The sequence below is a fragment of the Ursus americanus genome, chromosome 23 (genome assembly GCF_024610735.1).
Source record: "Ursus americanus isolate L20-20 chromosome 23, mUrsAme1.1.p, whole genome shotgun sequence".
Taxonomy (NCBI): domain Eukaryota; kingdom Metazoa; phylum Chordata; class Mammalia; order Carnivora; family Ursidae; genus Ursus; species Ursus americanus.
This window is the reverse complement of record NC_142149.1, coordinates 13094300-13116385: the sequence shown is the minus strand read 5'-3', so window position 1 is coordinate 13116385 and position 22086 is coordinate 13094300. Positions and strand designations below refer to the sequence as shown.

Here is a 22086-nt window from a genome sequence, read left to right as displayed (position 1 = left end):
TCAAGATTAGACAAGATATATTTTGGCGTGAGTTTGGATATAGTAATCAAGTTTATCTTTTTATTTCTTTACTTTAAAGAAAGGGATGATTTTTGAAAGCGGTCCACAAATTAAGATTTCTTTTTTATGTTAAGTTTTAGTATGAGGTGTGTGGGGGTGTTAAAGATAATACTGCATTTCATTTAAGTTTTAGAAAATGCTTCTGAGTTCTTTTAAGACTTTTAAAAAAGTATTTCTCTTGTCTTCAGCTGCATGTTGATATGCATTCAATTATGACTCTACCTTGAAGCGAAATCTATTTGATTCCTCGATGCACATTTTCAAAAGAAATTGACTTTGGCTGAAGCTATTGTGTCCATTAAACTGTGTAGTGGCATGCCTAATCAGGTTGTTGGGCTTCTCAGTGCTGACAGCTGGCACGACGGGCCTGGTGTGTGGATGCACATTTCATCACTGCGATGGGCGAGGCGAGGCCTCTGTTACTCTGCCTCAGTAAACCCACGTATTGGCTCATCACCTTGGTTGGTTTTTGTTATCATTCATTTAGCCAGAAATTGTATGAAGTGAAATTCTCTATACAGCTTTAAAATTCCTTTAAAGTTACACTCAAGAGATATAGCTATTGCTAAGATTGATAGAGCCATATTTCTTCCAGCTAAGTATGATATTAAATTGGTCAAAATTTGCTTGGCTGCTATTCTGCTATTTCCCAAAAGGTTAGGAATTATGTAAGCTTTAAGGCGGATTTCGAAATGTGGCAAGCAATAATAGAAAGATGGTTTTTCTTTTTATTAAGAAATAGCTTTGCTAATTGTAGGATATATTTTGTATTCTAGGTGTTTCTGAGTTCTTAAATCTTAAAAGTACCTATGTTGTTTTGTATACTTGAAATCTTACTAATGTAATTTAGTTTTAGGCTGTTAATCTTTTTTTTTTTTTTTAATATTTATTTGACAGAGAGAGAGAGACAGCCAGTGAGAGAGGGAACACAAGCAGGGGGAGTGGGAGAGGAAGAAGCAGGCTCCCAGCGTAGGAGCCTGACGTGGGGCTCCATCCCAGAATGTCGGGATCACGCCCTGAGCTGAAGACAGATGCTCAACGACTGAGCCACCCAGGAGCCCCTAGGCTGTTAATCTTTTAGAAAATTAAATATTACGAGTTGTAACTTCTACCAGAAAGTCTGTTATGTCTGTATCTTGAACATATGACATATCTTCTGGGGGAAGTTATATTTCTTAGTACTTTTATTTTCTAGTGTCTCTACCTCAAGAGTTTTGTTGTGAGGCATAACTAAATGTCGTAAGAGGATTCTCTTATTGTTTTAAGACTGAGGTGAATTTTTCATGCTTGCTAAATTGTGATCAGGTGTTTTGGGATGGCAGGTTCTAAAGTAGATGTAATAGTAAAATTTTAATATATTGCCTTAGTTGAGAAAATACTACACAATTTCTAGAATTTGTTGGGGAATAGTATAAAGTAGTTGAAATGGAAATATGTTGCCTGGAAACAATCAGATTATTACAAAAATGTAAAATTAATTCAATGGACAAAATTTATTGAGTATTCAAAGTGTTAGGTTGTAGACTAGCCACTGCTGATTCTAAGGCAAACACAGTTTCTTTCTTCCTCAAAAGTTTGTAATCCATGAAACTAATATAACACTGTATGTTAATTAACTGGAATTAAAATAAAAACTTAGAAAAAAGGGGAGACAGACCTTTAAATATAGAGTAATAATACAGTGTAATTTGCACCACAATAGAGAAACATACAAGGGCTCCACAGGAGAGCATCTACCCCACATTAGTGGGGAGAAGGAGGATAGTCAAGTCAAGGAAGGAATCACGTCGGCTTTTGGGAATCAGATGGTGTTTAAACTGAATTTTTAAAAAGATTTTATTTACTTTAGAGAGAGTGTGTATATGTGTGTGCATATTGGGGGATGGGCAGAGGGAGAGAATGTCAAGCAGACTCCCTGCTGAGCAGAGAGCCCACTGTGGGGCTCTACCCTATGAGCCATGAATTCATGACCAGGGCCGAAACCAAGAGTCAGACCTTTAACCGACTGAGCAACCTAGGTGCCTCTTGAAGCTGAATTTAAAAAAAAAGCAACAGGTAAAATTGTCAGATGAAGAAATAGGACAAAGGTATTTAGTTGGAACAGGATATGAGAATAATAGCATAGAATTTTGGGAGAAATTTGCAAGTTGGTCATCATAGCTGTAATGGAGGGCTCGTATTGGGTTGGGTGGGGCAGTGAGAGGGAAAGCTGTTTAAACCTTACCTTTAGAGCCAGAGGAAGCTACTTATCATCAGACTTATATTTTGTAAAGATTCTCTGGTGGTGGTTTGGAGTATAGATTTGAAACAAGAAGTCATGTTAGGGGGCACCTGGGTGGCTCAGTCGTTTAAGCGTCTGCCTTCGGCTTAGGGCGTGATCCCAGCGTTATGGGATCGAGCCCCACACAGGCTCCTCCACTAGTAGCCTGCTTCTTCCTCTCCCACTCCCCCTGCTTGTGTTCCCTCTCTCTCTGGCTGTCTCTCTCTCTGTCGAATAAATAAATAAAATCTTAAAAAAAAAAAAAAAGAAAAGAAGTCATATTAGGAGTTTGTTATAGTTATCCAAGTTCAGAATGTTAAGATGCAGATGAAATAGGAGGAAGAGGAACCAACAGGGCTTGGTGAATGTACGATGGGGATTGAAGGATGGTGACGGATACAAGGTCAGGGGTAACCTGGTTTCTGTCTTGGACACCTAGGTTGGTGAGAGTGCTATTGCCTGAGATGTATAATACATGGAAAGATTGGTTCGGGGTGACAGGAGGGGACATCGGCTGGTGATTGTGTTTTGCTTGTACTGAGTTTGAGAGCGTAGAAGCGAAGGTGTCTGTTTGACAGTTGGGTTTCCAGCCCGGAGCTGAGAGATCTAGGAGAGGGCGACCTCACTTGATGAGAACCTACAGAGTGAGAAGAGGACAGGGTGAACTTTTAGCAGGTAGCCGGTGCTTGGGTGGAAAATGGAGGAGCTGCTAGAAAGGTAAGAAGAAAACTAGGAGAGTATGACTTTCTTGAAGTCAGTAGAAAAGGGAGTTTCAAAAAAGTGGAAAGTGGTTGCAAAGTTTAAAAAAAAAAATCAGAAAACCACGTATCAACTTTAGCAACAAAGGGACCTTTTTTTTTTTTTTTTAAGATTTTATTCACTTGAGAGAGAGGGAGAGCGCGAACGAGCAGGGGGAGGGGCAGAGGGAGAGGGAGAAGTAGACTCCCCGCCAAGTGGGGAGCTTGACTCGGGGCTCCATCCCAGGACCCTGGGATCATGACCTGAATCAAAGGCAGATGTTTAACCAACTAAGCCACCCAGGCGCCCCCAAAGAGACCATTTCTGAATGAAGAATGCACTATAAGAAATTTCTTTTCTCTCAGAAAACTTTTAATGACCCTAAATCTCATATGTGTGGAGTAAAGGAAAGTAAAAATTTAACTGTATTTGAAAAAGCATAGATAAGCCATGGGTTCCTTCTTTTTTAAAGCATGTATTTTATTACAAAAAAAGAAAAAAAACCCAGGTGAACATAGATTATATGTAAACTGGGGAGTGTAGTATACTTTTATTTTCATTTCATGACTGATTTTTATGTGAATCTTACTGCACGTTCAGTCTTTAAAGAGTCAAATGTAACTAGATAACATACAAACTGTAGTTCTTTAAATTATAATCCTACTTTTCCATTTTGGATCTAGTAAAATATGCATAGAGAATGAGAAGAATATAACGTGATTTTTAAAAATTCCGTACACATGGCTAATACTGCTGGAATTCATTTAATCTTCATTTGAGTCAGATCATTAACTATTAACTTTAGTATGTATTTATACATGTTTTTGGAGTTTAAGTGTTCTTTTTTTAGGTTACTAATGGAACTTGTGAACAACTTATTTATTACATGCGTAAGTAGCTATTCAGATGTTATATTCCTTAAAGATTTCTGTAACGATATTTCTCTATCCTTATACTTTTCTAACTTTATTATTTATTTTTTACTTTTCTAACTAAAAGTATATAAAATGGACATTTCAGCATCTTAATATGGTGTGTGTGTTTTTTTTAGGATTTTATTTATTCATTAGAGAATGAGGATGGGGGGAGAGGCAGAGGGAGAGGGAGAAGCAGACTCCCTGCTGAGCAGGGATTGCCAATGCAGAACTCTATCCCAGGACCCTGAGATCATGACCTGAACCAAAGGCAGACGCTTAACCAACTGAGCTACCCAGGCACCCTTTAATATGGTGTTTTAATTAGATTTGTTTTCCTAATATTGTAAGCAGATGTTTCCATTAAGGAAATGTACAGTGTTTTTAAAAAGAATTTATAAGATACTCTTAGCATCATGTATACAAAAGAAGATTTGAAGACAGTTTAGTAGAACCACTAAAAAGTAGCCCTTTCCACAAATGAGTATTTAGATTTTAAAACAGCTTAATTTTTTTCATTCACATAATTTTAAATCTTCCAGAGAAAAAGTAGAAAATGTTCCCTTTTCTCTTTTACTGCTTTGTCTTCTGACAGCCCCGTTTCAGAATGGCAAAGGAGAGGGATGTCCATTAGTTTAAATCTTTCTTCCACCTCCTATTTCTTGACCATGTAGATCTTGATTCTCCGTCCTTGTTCGACACACACCTTTCTCCCACTAACGGGCACGCATGGGAGTGCGAGTGAGTGTGCCCGCCGTTGACAGGCTGCTCTTCTCTTTGTAATTCCTGAATGGGATCTACTCAGTGCAGTCATGAACAAAAGTTTATTCTGGATGTTATTTGTTATTCGTTAACAGCATTGAAAGAAAAATTTCACAGTTTGAATCTTTTGGTAAGATCTGCTTGAGAAGCCTCAGTTTAATGAAGGTCCGTTGAAGTTTCAACACTGCGTTTCCTTCTGGCTTTAGGAGATTTTAAAGTTTTAATGGTCCCAGGGTGTGTTCAAGCCGACTTCTGTATTACTTAACATGTAGTAATATTTCATTTTATTAAAATACTATACTTAGCTTTATTTTAAATGTTCAGTTTTTATTTTTTCAAGATTTTTATTTATTTGAGAGAGAGAGTGACCGAGAGAGAGAGAGAGAGCACAAGCTGAGGGGAGAGGCTTGACTCCTCACTGAGCAGGGAGCCCCCAGGCAGGACTCGATCCCAGGACCCTGGGATCATGACCCGGGCCGAAGGTAGACACTTTAACCGACTGAGCCACCCAGGTGCCCCTTAAATGTTCAGGTTTTAAAAATGTTCGTGTTCGGGGTGCCTGGGTAGCTCAGTTGGTTGAGCGACTGCCTTTGGCTCAGGTCGTGATCCTGGAGTCCTGGGATGGAGTCCCGCGTCGGGCTCCCTACTCAGTGGGGAGTCTGCTTCTCCCTCTGACCCTTCTCCCTCTCGTGCTCTTGCTCAGTCTCTCTCAAATGAATAAATAAAATCTGTAAAAAAAAAATACTCGTCTTCTTCAACTCAACTAAGCATATGTCTTTATGTAACTTAGGTCAGAGTTTATTGACTTAAAAAGTTTTGTTGTTTCCAGCTTGGATTCATGACAGAAAGGTAATATATGGTTTGTAGCTCAATGGAGTGAAATTAATGATGAAGTGTTAATTTTTTGTATGTTTAAATTGACTGATTTAATTCTGCTCTTCTAGTTTTTTGTTTTTGATGTAAAACATTCAGACTCCTTTTCTGCTTCTGATTTAGGTTCAACCTTAAGGTGCAGTTGCAGATTCTAGCAAGTTTCATGCTCACTGGAGTTTCTGGAGGCGCAAAGTATGCTCAGAATGGACAACTATTTGGTCGCTTTAAGCTTACTGAAACACTTTCTGAAGATACTTTGGCTGGACGGCTGGTGATGACCAAAGTCAATGCTGTTTATTTATTACCAGTCCCTAAAGAGAAGTTAGTACAGACCCAGGGAACCAAAGAGAAGGTTTATGAAGCTACTATTGAAGAAAAAACAAAAGAATATATATTTTTAAGGATATCCAGGGAATGCTGTGAAGAACTTAATCTTCGGCCTGATTATGACACACAGGTGTGTTTTGAAGGGAGGCAACTGAATTATGGTTGTCTGTAGTATCCTTGTCAGCTGATACAGTTCCGGTTTGGTTTTCCATCTTCTGCTGTAACCAGAAGTGCAGTTGATTTGGAAGTGTTATAGAGGAGAATAGAGAATTAGATCTCTGGTAACTCTCAGAGGAAACCAATTCAATAATTATATAACATCTACAATGTTCCAGTCTTATACAAGGCCAAACTTTCTGATTAGAATTTTAAATCAGCAATAGAAGAACAGATTAAAGGAAACTAAGCCACATCCAGGGACATTTCTCATCTGAGATTGTATCTGCTTGTGTTCTCCTCTCTTTATGGTTTCTTAAGTGAACTGTGTGTTTACTCTGCCATATTTAACTGGAAAGCCAATCTTTAAAATTTTATTTATTTTTCTTTCTTCTTTTTAAACATAAAATTTGGTGATTATTATTTATTCATAGTAAATTGATGCAGTATCCTAGGCCTGGTTTTTATCACTCAAGAGGATGATATTTCACAATGTTCTACTGATTTTATCAAGTATATTATTCATAGAAATATGGTGGAACCAGATAACCTTTATTTAGATATGAAGTGATTCACAAGTACTTCATTTTCTTTAGATATAAAATGAGGTTAATAATGATCTATACATCATTGGTACTAGTAAATGAGATAATTTATGTAAAATGAACAAAGTAAATATTAGCCATAATAATTCTTATTAAAATAGGATTGCACTTAAAAAAAGTCTCTAAACTTGGCTTCCCTCAAAGGTTATCATCACAAAAATTTTTAGCAAGCTGTAAAGCACTGATGTTTGCATGCATGCATTTAAAAAAAAATTTTATTTTGTGTTTCAGGTTGAACTTCAGTTTCAATTAAATCGATTACCCCTCTGTGAAATGCATTATGCGCTAGACAGAATCAAGGACAATGGGGTTTTGTTTCCAGACACCACTATGACTCCAACCATACCTTGGAGTCCCAACAGGTACGGTAAAGGAGATGTCTCACTAAAGGAAGTTATGTTACTGTGAATTGAATCTCTGTATCAAATAACGCCAATATAGTTTTATAAGCAAATTTGCCATATTCTCCAGGAGCCGTGTTTTAGTGGAGAAAGGAGAGTGAAAGAGCCCTTAAAAGAAACATTTGAAGTTCATCATGTACTTTCTTTACTTTTCCTCAGTTTAAGAGTTCTGTTGCTTTTCTTAACAGCCTTAATTTGATAGAATGCCAAGCAATTCAGGAATATTTCTGAGTATAAGTTGAATGGGGAAATTAGGACCTTTTAAAGTAGTTCAAACAGTTAATTTAAAATGATTTTTGAATGTAAAAGACATTTTTATAATTTAAGAAAATAGAAAAGTATGATAGAAGATAGTATTTCAGAAACTGCTCTCAGGTTAATGGTTGTATAAATATTTTCCTGCTTAAACTCACTTTGGCACATCTTCATAAGTGTCTTTGTAAGGGTACTTCTGATTTGTTTGCAGACTGTGACAGCTGTGAGATGGCATCTTTCTTCTCATCCTTTTCCCTGAGTTTTTATCTTCTTGGCGCCTGCTGCTGCCCTGCTCATTCCACCTTTTCTTTCTTCCTTTCTTTTTTAATCTCAGTGGCTGTACACAATGGAAGGTTCTATATTTATCACGTGTCAATCCAGTCATGGTTGGGTGGCCCTGCTTCACCACTGATGGAGGCCCTGGTATCTTCAGTGAGTGGTTTCCACGGTTTCTCCCTGCATGTTGACATCCAGCTGGCAGGCAGGGCAAGAATGAGCACAGGGGATCACGTAGGAAATTTTTATGGGCCAGGCCTAGAAGTGGCATATAGCTCTTCCCCACATTCCATTTCTTTCAGTTCTAAAAACAGAACAAAGCACAAGACGCCTTACAACAGAAAAACCAAATCATTTCTCCCTTGTTTCGCTTACCCTTACTATTTTTTTCCCATTCTTCTTTTTACTGCCAAAATTCTCGAGCAGGAGTAGTTTATGTACTTCCACACTTCTTTATACTCATCCTGTGATCTCTGTTTTCCACTTCTTCACTCTTCTGAACGTAATCAGTGATCTACTAGTTGTAAAACTCCAGTCTTCTCAGTTGCCATTTGATTTACCTTCTTTGCACCCTTCCCCCTCCTTCTGTTCTTACAGCCAGTGTGTAATTTAGAGCTGGACTATGTAAGTAGCCTTCTTGTCAGTCTTCTGTCCTGCAGTCTGGTCTCTGTTCTCTGGTCCAGTCCACATATTTCTTCCACAGTTAGTTTGCTAAAACAATCATTTCATTTCAGTGGTTACAAATCTCTGAAGGTGTGTCCTTGATACGTGGATAGTCTGAGCAGCTGAACACCAACCTTTTATTATGTGGTTCCATTGACAGGTTGCTCCAACAATAGATTCAGATTTTTTATTTTTTTCTACTTGACACCCCCCCCCTTTCCCTCTAAATCCCCATGCTCTAGCCATATTGAATTATCGTGAAGTTTCTTTAGTTGGCCCTACACTTAATTTCTTACAAATTTTAAAAAAAAGTTGTGGTAAAATTTACATAACACAAAACTTACCCTCTAAACTGTTTTTAAGTATATAGTTTAGTAGTGTTAAGTATATTCACATTGTCATGCAGTCAGTCTCTCCTGACCCTTCTCATCTTGCAAAACTGAGACTTTATACCCATTAAACTCAGAGTTTCCCCCTCCACCAATTTATCTGTAAATGATTTTCTCTCCCTGAAATAATCTTTGCCCAATATTGATGTATTGATCTATTGATCCATCTGTTGTCCTTTAAGATTTAGTTCAGCTCAAGTGCTTTCTCCTTCAAGGAGATGAACCTGACCCTTGCATTTTCATTATTGCAACAAAAATTTCTCGAGTACCTGCTGTTTGCTAGATTCAGTCAGTTTTGTGCTTTTAGGCACAATTTCTCTCAAATTAATTTTTGTCACTTGTGTACATTTCTCCTGTTTTCATTATACTCTGAGCTCTTTGAAGGAAGGGACCACGTCTCATTTATCTGTAAATCCTCAACAGGGCCTTACACATTATTGATGTGTGACATTTTTAAGTTACTAAGAGTTTCAGGTTTAAAGAAGGAGATTAGGGTTTCAGATGTGAGAGCACACCAGTAAGCTTTTAGGCATGTACTTGATATGTTTACTTCTGAAAATTATTTCATATAGAACAGTATATTCAAATACCACTGACTGCAAGTGTTAACTACAACAGTAACTAAGAAAATGTCAAGTATCAGGAAACTTCTGAGCAGGAAGAGATTGCATACCACTGTAATTTAAATAGTAACTAAAAGGTGTCTGAGTGGAGGAGTATACTGAGAAACCATTAGGCATTTAAAATCTTCTCTGGGATAAGGGGGATATAGATAGATAAATGAAGTTGCGAAATTATTCTCGAGCATGTGGTCTGTAAATTAATTATAAAAATGCATTAGACCAGGGGAAAAAAGGACTTTGAATTAATGTGGTTCAGGGTTTAAATAATTTTTATTCAGAATGAGCTTGTAGAGACTTTATTATTTTAAACTGAAAATCGAGATGGGTCTTACCGGCATGTGTATTGCAAGTCCTCCTCCCTTTATTGAGCAGGTGGGACACTAAAGACAACTTGTGCTCATTGGCCTTCCTCATTCATGACCAGAAACTGCAGAGGTGACCAACATTGATGGTTTCTGATCTGCTCTGAAGCATTTATTTACAGTGAAGCAGTTGCTAAGTAGAGTGGGTTATATAAATAGATTGTGTAATTTAGAGCTATACCTATAAATGCATCATGAATGTCTTAGATTTATGCTTTTGTATATAACTTACTAATTTGTTTCATTTATAAGTTCATTGAAGTCACCAAATTTGAAGAATTAGGGTATTTTTAAAACGTTCATTTATTTGTTTTTGGAAGCGTGTATTGGTCAAGTAATATGTCATTTTTCTGAATCCTCACTGAACGTAGTAATAGAAACTAACGTTATTCGAGCACTTATTATATGCTCAATTATTTTTCTAAACAGCTTGTGTGTATTATCTCATTTGATCTTAGAATGCCCATCTGATGCACATGTCATTATCTCCATGTATAGATAAAGGAGCCATTGGGGTCAGGTATGGATGCAAGTAACAGTTTACTGAACTAACTGTGGCTTAAACAAGTAGAGATAGAAGCCCAGAGGCAGGCAGTCTAGGACTTGGAAGGGCTCCACCGGACCATGCAGAACTGAGGTCTCCCCTCCTCTCCACCATAGAGCATGCTGGTTTTCCTTGATGTCTGTTACCTCTTGATTATAAGATGGTGGCTGTAGTTTTGTTTATCAGGATCCCATTCCAGCCAGGTGAGAGAGGAAGGCAGAGGAGCAAGAAGGGCTTTCTCCTAGTGAGGCTTTGTTTGTCTTTTATTGAGTAGCAGAAGCCCTTCTGAGGGACCTCTTCCTCTAAGCTCATTGACCAGAGTTGGAGCTCTGGCAGAGGAGGGTGAGAAATGGAGTGTTTTAGCGTTCTGGGCTCAGTAGTAGAGGAAAGCAGAGGAGATGCCATGAATGGTTTGAGGTAACCGATCCACAGTTCTCCACAGATACTAGATCTGGATTTAGTGATTACCTAAAGTAATTTCCTCTTTTACAGAAAATGGAACATTGCTGGGTGCTGGCAGAATTATGAGTAAATAAGCTGTTTAATGATGAGAGATTCTTTGAAGTAAAAAGCTTGAGCTTTAGTGAATGGTTTCCAGGAAATCTAGTGCCACTGGTCAGAGTTCTTTTGTTTTTTACTTAAAAATTTTGAGTTTCAAAAAAATAAGTAATGGCATGTTTATATAGTCGAAGTTTATTTTCTAAAGTTTTACATTTCCCCTGAGACTTTCGTTTGTTTGAAATTATCTGTCCGAATATAGCATTAGTTACAATTTTTAAAAACTGAAAGTATTAAGATTTCCCATGAATAACTAGTTTCTGATTGCTGTAGAGTACAGCCTCTGAGAGAAGGAATTTTCCCGTCTAAACCACGTTCTCGTCTTGCAGGATTATTTTGTAGGCACTTTGAATGTAAATTTTCTAAGCATCTCTTTACACACCCTTCCTATTTTGGTTCACATCCCTATCATTTTTACCATAGTTGTTGCAATATTTAGTATTTTAATTGTCGTTGTGGGAAAGAATGCCGTTGATTCTCCACTTGGTTTGATCCCTTTTAGCATCTGCTGTCCATTTAAATCTTGGAAACCCAGCCAAGTCATAGAAAGGACACTCGTAAGATAGATCCCATTACAGCGACCATTTGTGCTGCTGTGACAGGTGTTCTCTACCCTGAAAAATAGGACATATGTACATTATGTGTATGGGGGAAAATATTAGAAAACATTTCATATTGTTTGGCCTTTGATACTTTTTTTTTTTAAAGATTGATTTGAGAGAGAGAGAGAGAGAGAGAGAGACAGAGATAGCAACAGACATAGAGCACGAAGGGGGAGGAGAGGGAGAAGCGGGCTCCCCACTGAGCAGGAAACCTTCCATGGGGCTCGATCCTAGGACCCTGGGATCGGGACCTGAGCTGAAGGCAGATGCTTATCCGACTGAGCCACGCAGGCACCCACCCCTCTTTGATACCTTTTAAAAAAGAAACAAAACTGCTATTTTCTGAATTAAGAACATTGTAAATGTTTAATATCTCTTAACCAGGAACATACACATTTTTTTTCCCTCTTGTTTTAAACTTCACTAAAGAGAGCTTTCAGTGGACTAGAATTTGAAATTCGGTTTGTCTTCCTTTTGCATTTTACTTGCTGTGCAAAGAAACTAACACTTCTTTATTTCCAGAAAAAAAAGTTTTCTGATCCTTTTATGTAACAGAGGGAAATTAAAATTTTGAGACATTGCCATTACTATTTATAGACTTGGTAGCAGCTAGGCTAGAAGTGTGTGTATTTCTTTAGTTATCAAAATCTTTTTGCACTTGGAATAGGACAAAGTAACTAAAGTGAGTTCGATCAACGTAGTGAAGTACCCTGCACTGACTCTGTTGGGTAATTTTCTGAAAAGAAGTTTTAGAATAGGGGCGCCTGGGTAGCGCAGTCGTTAAAGCGTCTGCCTTCGGCTCAGGGCGTGATCCCGGCATTCCGGGATCGAGTCCCACATCAGGCTCCTCCGCTGGGAGCCTGCTTCTTCCTCTCCCACTCCCCCTGCTGTGTTCCCTCTCTCGCTGACTGTCTCTCTGTCACATAAATAAATAAAATCTTTAAAAAAAAAAAAAAAAGTTTTAGAATAAGCATTTGTTTTTGTAGATGCTCTGGTTCTTCAGTATTTTTACCGGTTCAGTAAAATTTAGGATTCTCTTGCGTTTTGTTTATTTATAAGATGCGTGTGTTTAAAATAAACTCTTATTTTCTGTAGACAATGGGATGAGCAGTTGGATCCTCGGCTGAACGCAAAACAGAAAGAGGCTGTTCTGGCCATTACAACCCCCCTGTCAATACAGCTGCCTCCTGTTCTCATCATTGGACCCTATGGGACAGGCAAAACGTTCACTCTAGCTCAGGCCGTCAAGCACATACTCCAGCAGCAGGAGACGAGGTGAGATGGTGGTATGTGCGCTCTGATTTCATCATTAGGGCACAGCCTCTGTCCTTACTGTGAGTACAAAGCTAAGGCTAGCAAGACCATTTTAATTCAGCTTGAAAAAATTAAAAAAAAAAAAAAAAAGAAGACCCACTCCAAAACCCCAAAGGACTAAAATTTGAATTCTTTTGAAACATACTGTTTTTAAAAATGGGCAACGTAGAGAATGATAGCTTTCAAATAGCCATCAAAACTCCCAAGTCTGCTAAGGAATCATGATACATGGTAGAGCCGAAAGAGTTGGGCGCATAAAAGTTCTGTGTGATAGATTTAAAAATAATTTGGTGGAACTTGTTTTCCTTTCACCTTAAAGAATAATAGTTTCCTGAAAACATCATTGAATAATGTGTTGGAGATTGCTGAATAGGTTGAGGGAAATGTATGCTATTAAGATGGCCACTGCTTTTGTTTGGTATTATACTGCTTGAGTAGTTTTGTGTTTTATCATTCTTTTTATTTGCACCATTTATTTCAGCAGGATCCTCATTTGCACCCATTCTAATAGTGCTGCTGACCTCTACATAAAGGATTATTTACATCCATATGTAGAAGCAGGCAATCCCCAGGCAAGACCTCTCAGGTATTTTTTAAGGCTTATTATGTATCTGTATCATACTTTATTATTCTTAAGAAAAGGTGTCTGTAAAGATTTTAGTAACTTGGAGAACACAAAATCTTTTAACTGTATATTGGCATTTGGAAGTGATGCCTTTTGAAGCAGTCATTTAAAATTAAGGAAAAATTTAAAAGTCTTCCACCATTCATTTCTTAAACATTAAGTAAAGAGAAAGACATCCTTTTTTAAGCTTTGTATGTAAAAATGTTGTTACAATCTGAGCAAATTTTGATGTGTACCTCTAAAAGCTATCATGATGAAATAATATAAATATGAGTTATTTAAAACAAATTTAATTAAAATTCCAGCATATTTTGCATGGCAGAGTAGTCATGCAGTAGATACAAAATTTTGACTGTGATCATGCAGGTAATATTGTAGAAGCTACATTTTAGAGAAGCATGAAATATTGAAATGATTTCTGCAATGAAGTGTAATTGACTGGTATTTACAATTTTTTGCTATCATTTAAGAGACAAAGTGTCAAAGAAAAGTTTACATTGATATAGAAAGGTCGTCTTGAATGTATATAGATATGAAATGTACTTAAATATGGATTGTGGGGGAATAAAATCCTTTTCTTCAGAAAACAATAAAGAATCATTAAATGGTTGTTTATACACCATTTGCTTTCATTGTTATATGAATTAATGTTTAGTTTTGCCATTTTACAAACTAATATGTCATGCCCTGTGTTGTTCGAATATAATTATTGCTTATAAATTAATTTCTAACCACACTTTTGAATCATAATCCACTAACTTTTTATTTCTAGTTGAGACCAGGCGTGGAAAAATGACATTATGCTATTTAATTCTTAATAACCACAACCAAAGCCATTTGAATGATTTTACGATTGCATTAAAAAAGAACAAAAGAGAAAAGGTGGTGTGGCCTGCTAACACAGGTTTTTATACCGTACTTTGTTTTCACTCTGGAAGATAAATTAGAGCAGAAATAATTATTTTGAGTAGAATCCAGTTGTATTTAATAAGAAAATACCACATATATACAATCACTGTCAATGAAAATGTGGTATTTATCACTGGATAAGTTCATCAGTAACTTTGTATGTAAGTTTGCTTCAGATTCTAATCTTTTTTAGTCATAAGTAAAAACTCAGTAGCTGGTAGCTAGTAGCAGTTTTGCTATGAGTGTTCTTACTTTAATGGAGGTGTTTCGTTTGCTTTTATTGTTGGTGTGTGTGTTTATGTTTGTGTATGTATGTGTTAGGTAGGAACTGTGACAACCTCAATTATCGTGGTGTACTTGGGCTTGGAAGCAATGGAGTAAAGCCCCATCATATCTTGATTGACCTAGGATAGGTCATTTGATAGTTGGGGCTGAAGAGTTGTTAGTAAACATTAACGTCTGCCATGTGACTAGCATTATGTTTAACTTTTCCCACGTGAAAATTATGTATTGAAGGTTATAATCCAATAGGTTGTGCATCGAAAAGTGTAGAATAAGAAGTTACGTCTCAATTGAATATATGTGTAGTTATAGGGGCCCAGATACAGAAACTTGCTCTTTAGCGGAAAATCTCACTTTTCCGTTAAGTCCCAAGAGTGGGTCAGGCAAAAAGCTGGATACAGATACAGAAGCTTGCTCTTTAGCTGAAAATGTCACCTCTCCATAAGTCTCAAGAGTGGTTCAGGCAAAAAGCTGGAAAAGTATTTAAATATAACTTTTGAGTTATTTCATTTAGTAAATGGAATAAAGTAAGAAAAGGCTTGGTTTTTCCTAAATCTTTTCTTTTTGTGGTCCTATATTTTCACCATGGTTTTTCTCTTTGGGAATGGTGTTAACTTGTGAATGTGTTACCTAGGAGGATAGTGCATTGAATTATTAAAACTTACTAGTAACATCTGTTATTACATTAACTCAGATTAATTTGTAATTATCCTGATGGACAACAAACATGAGAGGTATGGGAGATGGGATAGAGGAAATTAGCATGGCTGAGCACTCTAGGGAGATTAACTTTATCTGTCCCAGGATACAGGGGAAAGAACACAAGGGGGCACTAAGTGTCTGTGTGTGACTTTGAAGATGTGCTGTCTCTGTGGTGTAAGATGGTTGAAGAGTTTGCCTTCTGCTTCGTGTAGTCTAGAATGGGCCGTGGCAAATGCCATCAAGTGTGAAAATGATCCTAAACATTAAATAGTTTAGTACAGTACATATGTTTAAATAATACACACTTATGGTTGAAATGTATAAAATTCTATTACTTGCCAGGAGTTGAGCTTAAACTATTTGGGGATGGAGGTTTTAGAAACCATTTTAGATTATATTTCATTTTGGTTTTTGCTTCTTACTTCATTAGCATTAGTAGATCTTAAGATGGACTAGAGAGGAAAACACAGTTTCTGTGTATGGTTCTGAAGATCGGTATCTGGTTCCGGCAGACTTATTACTTAGTAGATGGAGGTTATCTATGGAGAGAGTGTATATTTATTGCTTTCTGGGCAGATAGATGGTATTTGTTTTATACAGATCTTCAGAGTAATAGATTTTATTCTGGGATCAGGTCTTTCTCATTCTGTAGTATCTTGTGTAATAACATTTTGGGGGGTTGTTTATTGTATATGAATTCAATACACAAATAAAATTTCAGTGAATTAAAACTACGTATTACCAGACAATCTCCTACTTTAACAATCATAATTCATGTGGGATCTGTGGATGGTTTGTTCCTAGAAATATATAAATTACTTAATTGGTGTCACATTTCATACTATCAGCTTTAAGGTGTCACTTGTCATTGTTCTCCAGTTTTGAAAAATGTTGGGTGTGTTTTAAATAATCTTATAGAGAGTGTGCACCTTAAATGTTGCACAAAATGAAAGACCAAGAAAGTACTTAAATCTTTTTAAGTCCGCATAGAATATTGTACCTTTAAGGAAATATAGACTTAACGATCAAACTGTCTTCTTACTAGCTTCAGCTTGAGGTGGCTTTCCAAGGTAATTGCAAAAAAAGTCAGTAGTGAGACTTAGAACTTCAATTTTTGTTTTTCCTTAGAGGGATAAGTGGTGCTTGGCATCAGTATTGATGAGCAATTGGAAAACCATTTTTCCAGTCTTACAATGAAATGTTCATTTAGGAAAGTATGGAAAATATAGAGAAGAACAAGAAAGAAAGTAAAATTATGTATAATCAACACACAGAGATAAATACTTTTAACATTTTGGAGTTTAGTTCCTATTAATTTCTATGTTTAAATGCACATTATTTTAGTTAATATTAATGGAATCAAAATGTATAAATGATTTTTTCAGATAATTTGTAAAATGTGATTTTTCATTTTTTTAAAAGTAAATTCCGTTTCACTGATCTGATTAAACATTTTTTATTAAAACCTAAAACATGTTGTTTAACATTTTTATATCTTTTATTATTTATTTCTTTATTTAAAAGATTTTGCTTATTTGAGAGAGAGAGTGTACGAGCAGGGGGAGTGGTAGGGGGAGAGGAAGAAGCATGCTCTCCACTGAGTAGGGAGCCCGATGCGGCCCCTGGGATCAGGCCCCCGGGATTGTGACCCATGCCCAAGGCAGACGCTTAACTGACTGAGCCACCCAGGCGCACCCATTTTTGCATCTTTTAGAAGTGATACTGGTTGCTTTTACCAAGGTTACTGCCCTTCCTATCAGAGTAGTGTTTTAAAAATATATTTCTTTATTTTTCTAATTTATATTTATTAAATACTTTTTTTTCCCTGTGCTTAAAAAGTAATAACCAGTTTTAAATGTTTCATGAAAGGTGAGAACACATTTTAAAAGATCGTGAGATTAGGTTTTGTGCATATTACATTTGAGCTGCCTTTGAGATATCCTACAGTAGACAAATGTTAAATAAAAAGTTGATATGCATCCTGGAGATGAGGTCTTGGCTGGAGAGAGAAAAATGTACGAGTCACTGGAGTACTGGTGGTGATGGAAGCCATGGGCCTGGTGAGATGGACAGAAGATGAGTGTGTGTTGAGTAAGCCGGGGAGAACCCTAACCTAGAGAGGAAGAGTGAAGGCAGGGAGAGGTTGAGTCATGGAGGCTGAGGTCAGAGAGTGTTGCAGGGAGGGACCAGCCACAGAGCTGGATGCTGCTAACAGTCAAGTCCTGCGATGGGCCTGGAGAATTTCCAAAAGATTCAGTAACATGGACGTCTGTATCCCTTGGTTGGACCCCATGCTCTCTTTTGAGTTCTTTTTTACTTCTTTGACTACTTTTTGCCTGTTTCCTTTACTGTTTCCCTCTTCTTTTCCCTGCCTCTAAATGTTGGGGTAACCATCAATCATTCTCCCAGCTAGTTTCTTTTTTATCTGCACTTCCTCTCTAGCTGATCTCATCTAGTCCCAAGGCTTAAATATTATCCCAATTGTATATTTCTTGTCCCAGACATTCTCCTGAACTTCAGACTTATATATCCCCCTGCTTATTGAATATCCCCACATGGATGTCGGCTACTGAATTTGTCCACAGCTGAATTCTGTTCGCAATTCAAATCTGTTCCTCGGTTTCACTATCTTTGTAAATACCGCTGTCATTCATCTAGTTTCAAAGACGCAGAATCATCCTTTCTCTTAAATTGCACATCTGGTTCACTAAATCCTGTCAGCATTACTCTCAAAATGTGTAGCGAATCCAACCATTTTCACGTGTTTACTGTTGCCACCCTGGTCCAAGCTGTCATTTTTTTCTTGTCTAGATCCTCATAACAACCTCCGAACTGGTCTCCCTGCCTCTCTCCCCTCTGCCCCTGCCTCTGTTCCAGTCAGGCGCATAGTGCAGCTAGCTTGTGGTGGCTTGTGAGACCCAGTCATGTACGTGTCTTCCCAAATTCGCGTTTGGTGACATCATGTTGGTAGCTTGAAATTGGCCATGGTAGTGGAGTTTATACCACAGAAGTCAGCAAACATTACAGATCAGCTCCACCCCTCCCCTCCAAACTGGTTGTTTAACATTTACCAGCACACGACTGTCCAGCCCTCCCCCTGTCCACCTTCCCAAACTATATATTCTGTCCAGAGAAACAGAGTGGTCCTTTAGCAAAATAAGTCAGATCATGTGACTGCCCTGTCCGAACTCTCTGATGGCTTTCCATTAAAATCAGAGTAAATCAAAGCCTTTATGAAAGCTTCGAAACCCTGTGATTTGTCTCTGTGCTGGAGCGTAGTAGACACCCAGTAGATCGTTGTTACATGTGAGTGGGTGAGAGATGGGTGGGTGGGTGGATGGATGGAGGAGTTGTTTCTGTACCATTTGTGTAGTCTAGTGCATGAGGCCTATTAATGTTTTTCTTTTGAAATTAATGGAAGAGATGCTCGCTCTTAAGATTTTTCTGATTGTCCAAAATTTGAATTTAGTTTTAAATCTGCTGTAGATAATTTAGATAAACCTCCTTTAGATTTAAACATGGGTGTAAGAATATATCCTGAAGTGAAATGCAGATAACTTTTATGTTTCTGTCGTAGGTGTGCAACTCATTGTTTTTTACTAGCATAGATAACTACAATATGAATTAAGTTTATTTTTGTAAGAATATTCTAGAAAAAATATAATTCCCAAACGGGAATGTTTTGAACTTAAAAAACTATGGTGCTTATGAAACTGTGTGTCGATTCTGTTGTAAGATTAATCTGAACACTTAAAAATAATTAGATATTTATTTTATGATAGTGCATATGCTTTCTGTTTGAATCCTTTTTTGGTAGGGCATAGTCACAGTTGTGTGTAAATTCTAATTCAGTAGAGTGTTAATGGTTATCAGATTTATTTGTTAATTTCTAGATATGGTAGTCTTAACGTAATAATGTTAATTTTTTGATTATGCTGTTAAGATGTTAATAAATATAAATAGGAAATGTTATCTTCTTTTATAGGGTATATTTCAGAAATCGCTGGGTAAAGACTGTCCACCCAGTTGTGCATCAGTACTGTTTGATCTCAAGCGCACATTCCACCTTTCAGATGCCACAGAAAGAAGATATTCTTAAACACCGAGTGGTGGTTGTTACATTGAATACTTCCCAGTACCTCTGTCAGTTGGACCTTGAACCTGGTATGCTGACTCAAGACACAGATAGGGTGTTTCTGAATGCATAGGGCTTCTGCATTCAGTTTAGACCAGGGGTTGGCAGATTATAGCCTTTGGGCCAAATCTGGCCTGTTGTCTGTTTTTGTAAATAAAGTTTTATTGGATGGAACACAGCCATGCCCATTTATTTACCTATTTATTATGTATGGGTGCCTTTGTGCCACAGTAGCTGAGTTGAGTAGATGCAACAGAGATTGTATGGCCAACAAAACCTAAAATATATACTGTTTGGCCCTTTACCAAAAAAAAAAAAAAAAAAGTCAACCCCTAGTTTAGACATTTGAGTAACCACTTTTCTGTTTGTTCTCTTGTCAGATGGTATATACTTACTATTGTTCGTGTGAAAAATTCCAGCTGGATAGGGTTGATGTTTGTTTGTTTTTACAATTTTCTCAAGTTTTTGTTTTAAAATGCTTTTGTGTTATACAGTATGTAGAGACAGCAATCATGATAGGTTTTTTAGACATACTATTAAAATTATTTAAGTACAGGAATCTGTAAAACCAAACTAATACGAAGTATAGTATAAGGTGACAAGTAATTCTGTAAGTATGGCAGATCTTAACCATCAAAAAGTGGTACCACTTTAAGGTATTTGCTTTGGAAGAATATTCATTTATTACTGCCATATTATAATGGTTCACATTCCTCAACACTTTTTTGCTCTCTCCTTTTGGAATTGCTTTCAGAGCCAGTGACAGATTCTTTTGAACATTCACGTCCCTGGAAGGTAGATACTGTTCTCTTCACCTTGAATTCCTGGCACCTGGCCCGGGTATAAACACCTGGAGGCCCTTGATAAACTTCTGTTTATCTTAAATGAATGAATGGTGGCCAAACTTTCTTTTTTGAGGGTAGATTTAATTTTAGAAAAGCTTCAAAATCTTTCTGAGACATGTCTGGTAAATAAGGTAGGTGATCAAACTGAGCAAAACCATTAGGGGTAAAAAAAAAAAAAAGAGACAGACGTGCCTCTCATGTAATGAGACTTATTTTCTTGTGCGTACGGCTCATAGCTGGCTGGTAAGGGCAGTTACAAAAGCAGAGTTTCAAAAATGTTTTGAACAGTGACTGCATCATTGGAGTGAGTTCTGTTTCCTCCCAAATGACTTCTTTGAACGGAACAACACTTATTTGAAATGTAAATTTTGGTGTGTTTATTTAACGATCAGTCTCATTACTTTATGGTTATACTCCACCTATTTTCCACTTAGATGAAATGCCCAAACCTGAACAGTATAGTTTTGTGGGAAAGTAAAGAATGGCTTTGAAGAGCAAGAATATAGAAGAATACTTAGAAGTTGCCCATGTGCTTTGTTCTGGGCGTTGTTTATACTTGATTTCATTTAATTCTCATATCAGCCCTATGGAGGAAGGGTTCTTTTACAGATACGAAAACCAAGGCTCAGGCTAAATCAGTTGGATTAATTCAAGGTACCTTTACTAGCTTAAGCAGTAGCTTAAATATACATGATATATCCAGTTCCTGATTGAAGCCTAGCTCTATTTAATTAAAACGTTATCTAATGAAAACAGTAGTTTTCAAGTAATTAGTTTTGTAAAACAAAAAGCACAAAGTCTCCTTAACAGGGAGAAGAATGCACAAGCCTCTATCATGATTAGGCCACTGTTGGGGAAATACACAACAGTTATTGATACTTATGCTATCAGCCATAACCATTTGTATGAATGGATGCTGATGGTGGTTATTACTGTCCGTCAGTAAGATTTAGAAGGTTCCCAACCTAAAAACAAGTTGCATTAGAAAGTTGCATAAAAAATGGTTTGGAACTTTCTGATAGTCATGGAAATAGGGATAGAAATAGAGATTTGGTTCTTGGGCCCTCCTCACAGGAGGCTAATTAATCCAGAGAGTTTTAGAACTTTGTCATTCTGTTGAGAAGCTGTTTTGTTCCTTTGCTCTGCTAGTAAAAAGAAGGCCCCCTTCTTCCTACCTCGGTGTGTTGGCAGTAGGGGAGATCTTTTTCCTTCTCCACATGGAGACCGTGAGATTTTTGCCTCTTCCCCCCCCATTAAGGGGAAGGGGCTTTCTCCTCCCTTCTGTACACAGCATTCTGTGCCCCAGTGTGAGCGGCAGTAGCACTCAAGATGTGGGACGCCGCCTACTAAAAATGGTTGGCATCTGTCTGTCATTTTTTGCACACTGGTGATTTTGTTTTCCAGCCAGCGTAGGCTCTTAGACTAAATAATTTTACACGCACGTACACACACGCACACGCAAACCCCTAAATAATCAAATTAGTAAATCTGCTCATCGATAGCCCCTTTGTTTCAGTCAAGGTTGATTATAACTTTCTCCCTTACATTAGATTTCAGCTATGATTTTCTTTAATGTTTAATATGCATGATAAAGCTAAAGTTACTTGTAAACTACCATCGTTTTATTTTCGCTATTTCACCACATAAATAGTGAAAGGACTATCAGTGTTTAGTTGCCAGCCCTTCTTTTTGGTGAAAAGCTGCTATCTTGTACTTCAAACATCTTTTTTATATGTCAGTCAGCTGTTCGTCTTGGGGCCCTTAGCACCAGATGCGATTTCGAATCTATTATTGGGTAAAATAGGTATTTCTTTTCATCTCTGTTCTTTAAATAATCATTTAAATTAATGATTTTCTAAATTGAGGATTGCTTGGAAATCAGGACACTGAACTCTTTCCGTAGCAG

The 22086-nt window shown here is 37.2% G+C and overlaps 1 protein-coding gene across 6 annotated transcripts in view; it reads left to right on the top strand.

The window, feature by feature from the left end:
* HELZ (helicase with zinc finger) overlaps positions 1-22086 on the top strand; it is a 155689-nt gene that overhangs the window by 67002 nt on the left and 66601 nt on the right. For 5 of the 6 annotated variants that reach the window (XM_045814235.2, XM_045814236.2, XM_045814237.2 and 2 more), the window contains 5 exons: positions 5731-6064; positions 6927-7057; positions 12464-12643; positions 13164-13268; positions 19186-19364. In XM_045814235.2, coding sequence (XP_045670191.1) covers positions 5731-6064; positions 6927-7057; positions 12464-12643; positions 13164-13268; positions 19186-19364 — 929 coding nt within the window. The remainder of the gene's footprint in view (positions 1-5730; positions 6065-6926; positions 7058-12463; positions 12644-13163; positions 13269-19185; positions 19365-22086) is intronic. The other variant, XM_045814239.2, reaches the window with a different exon arrangement.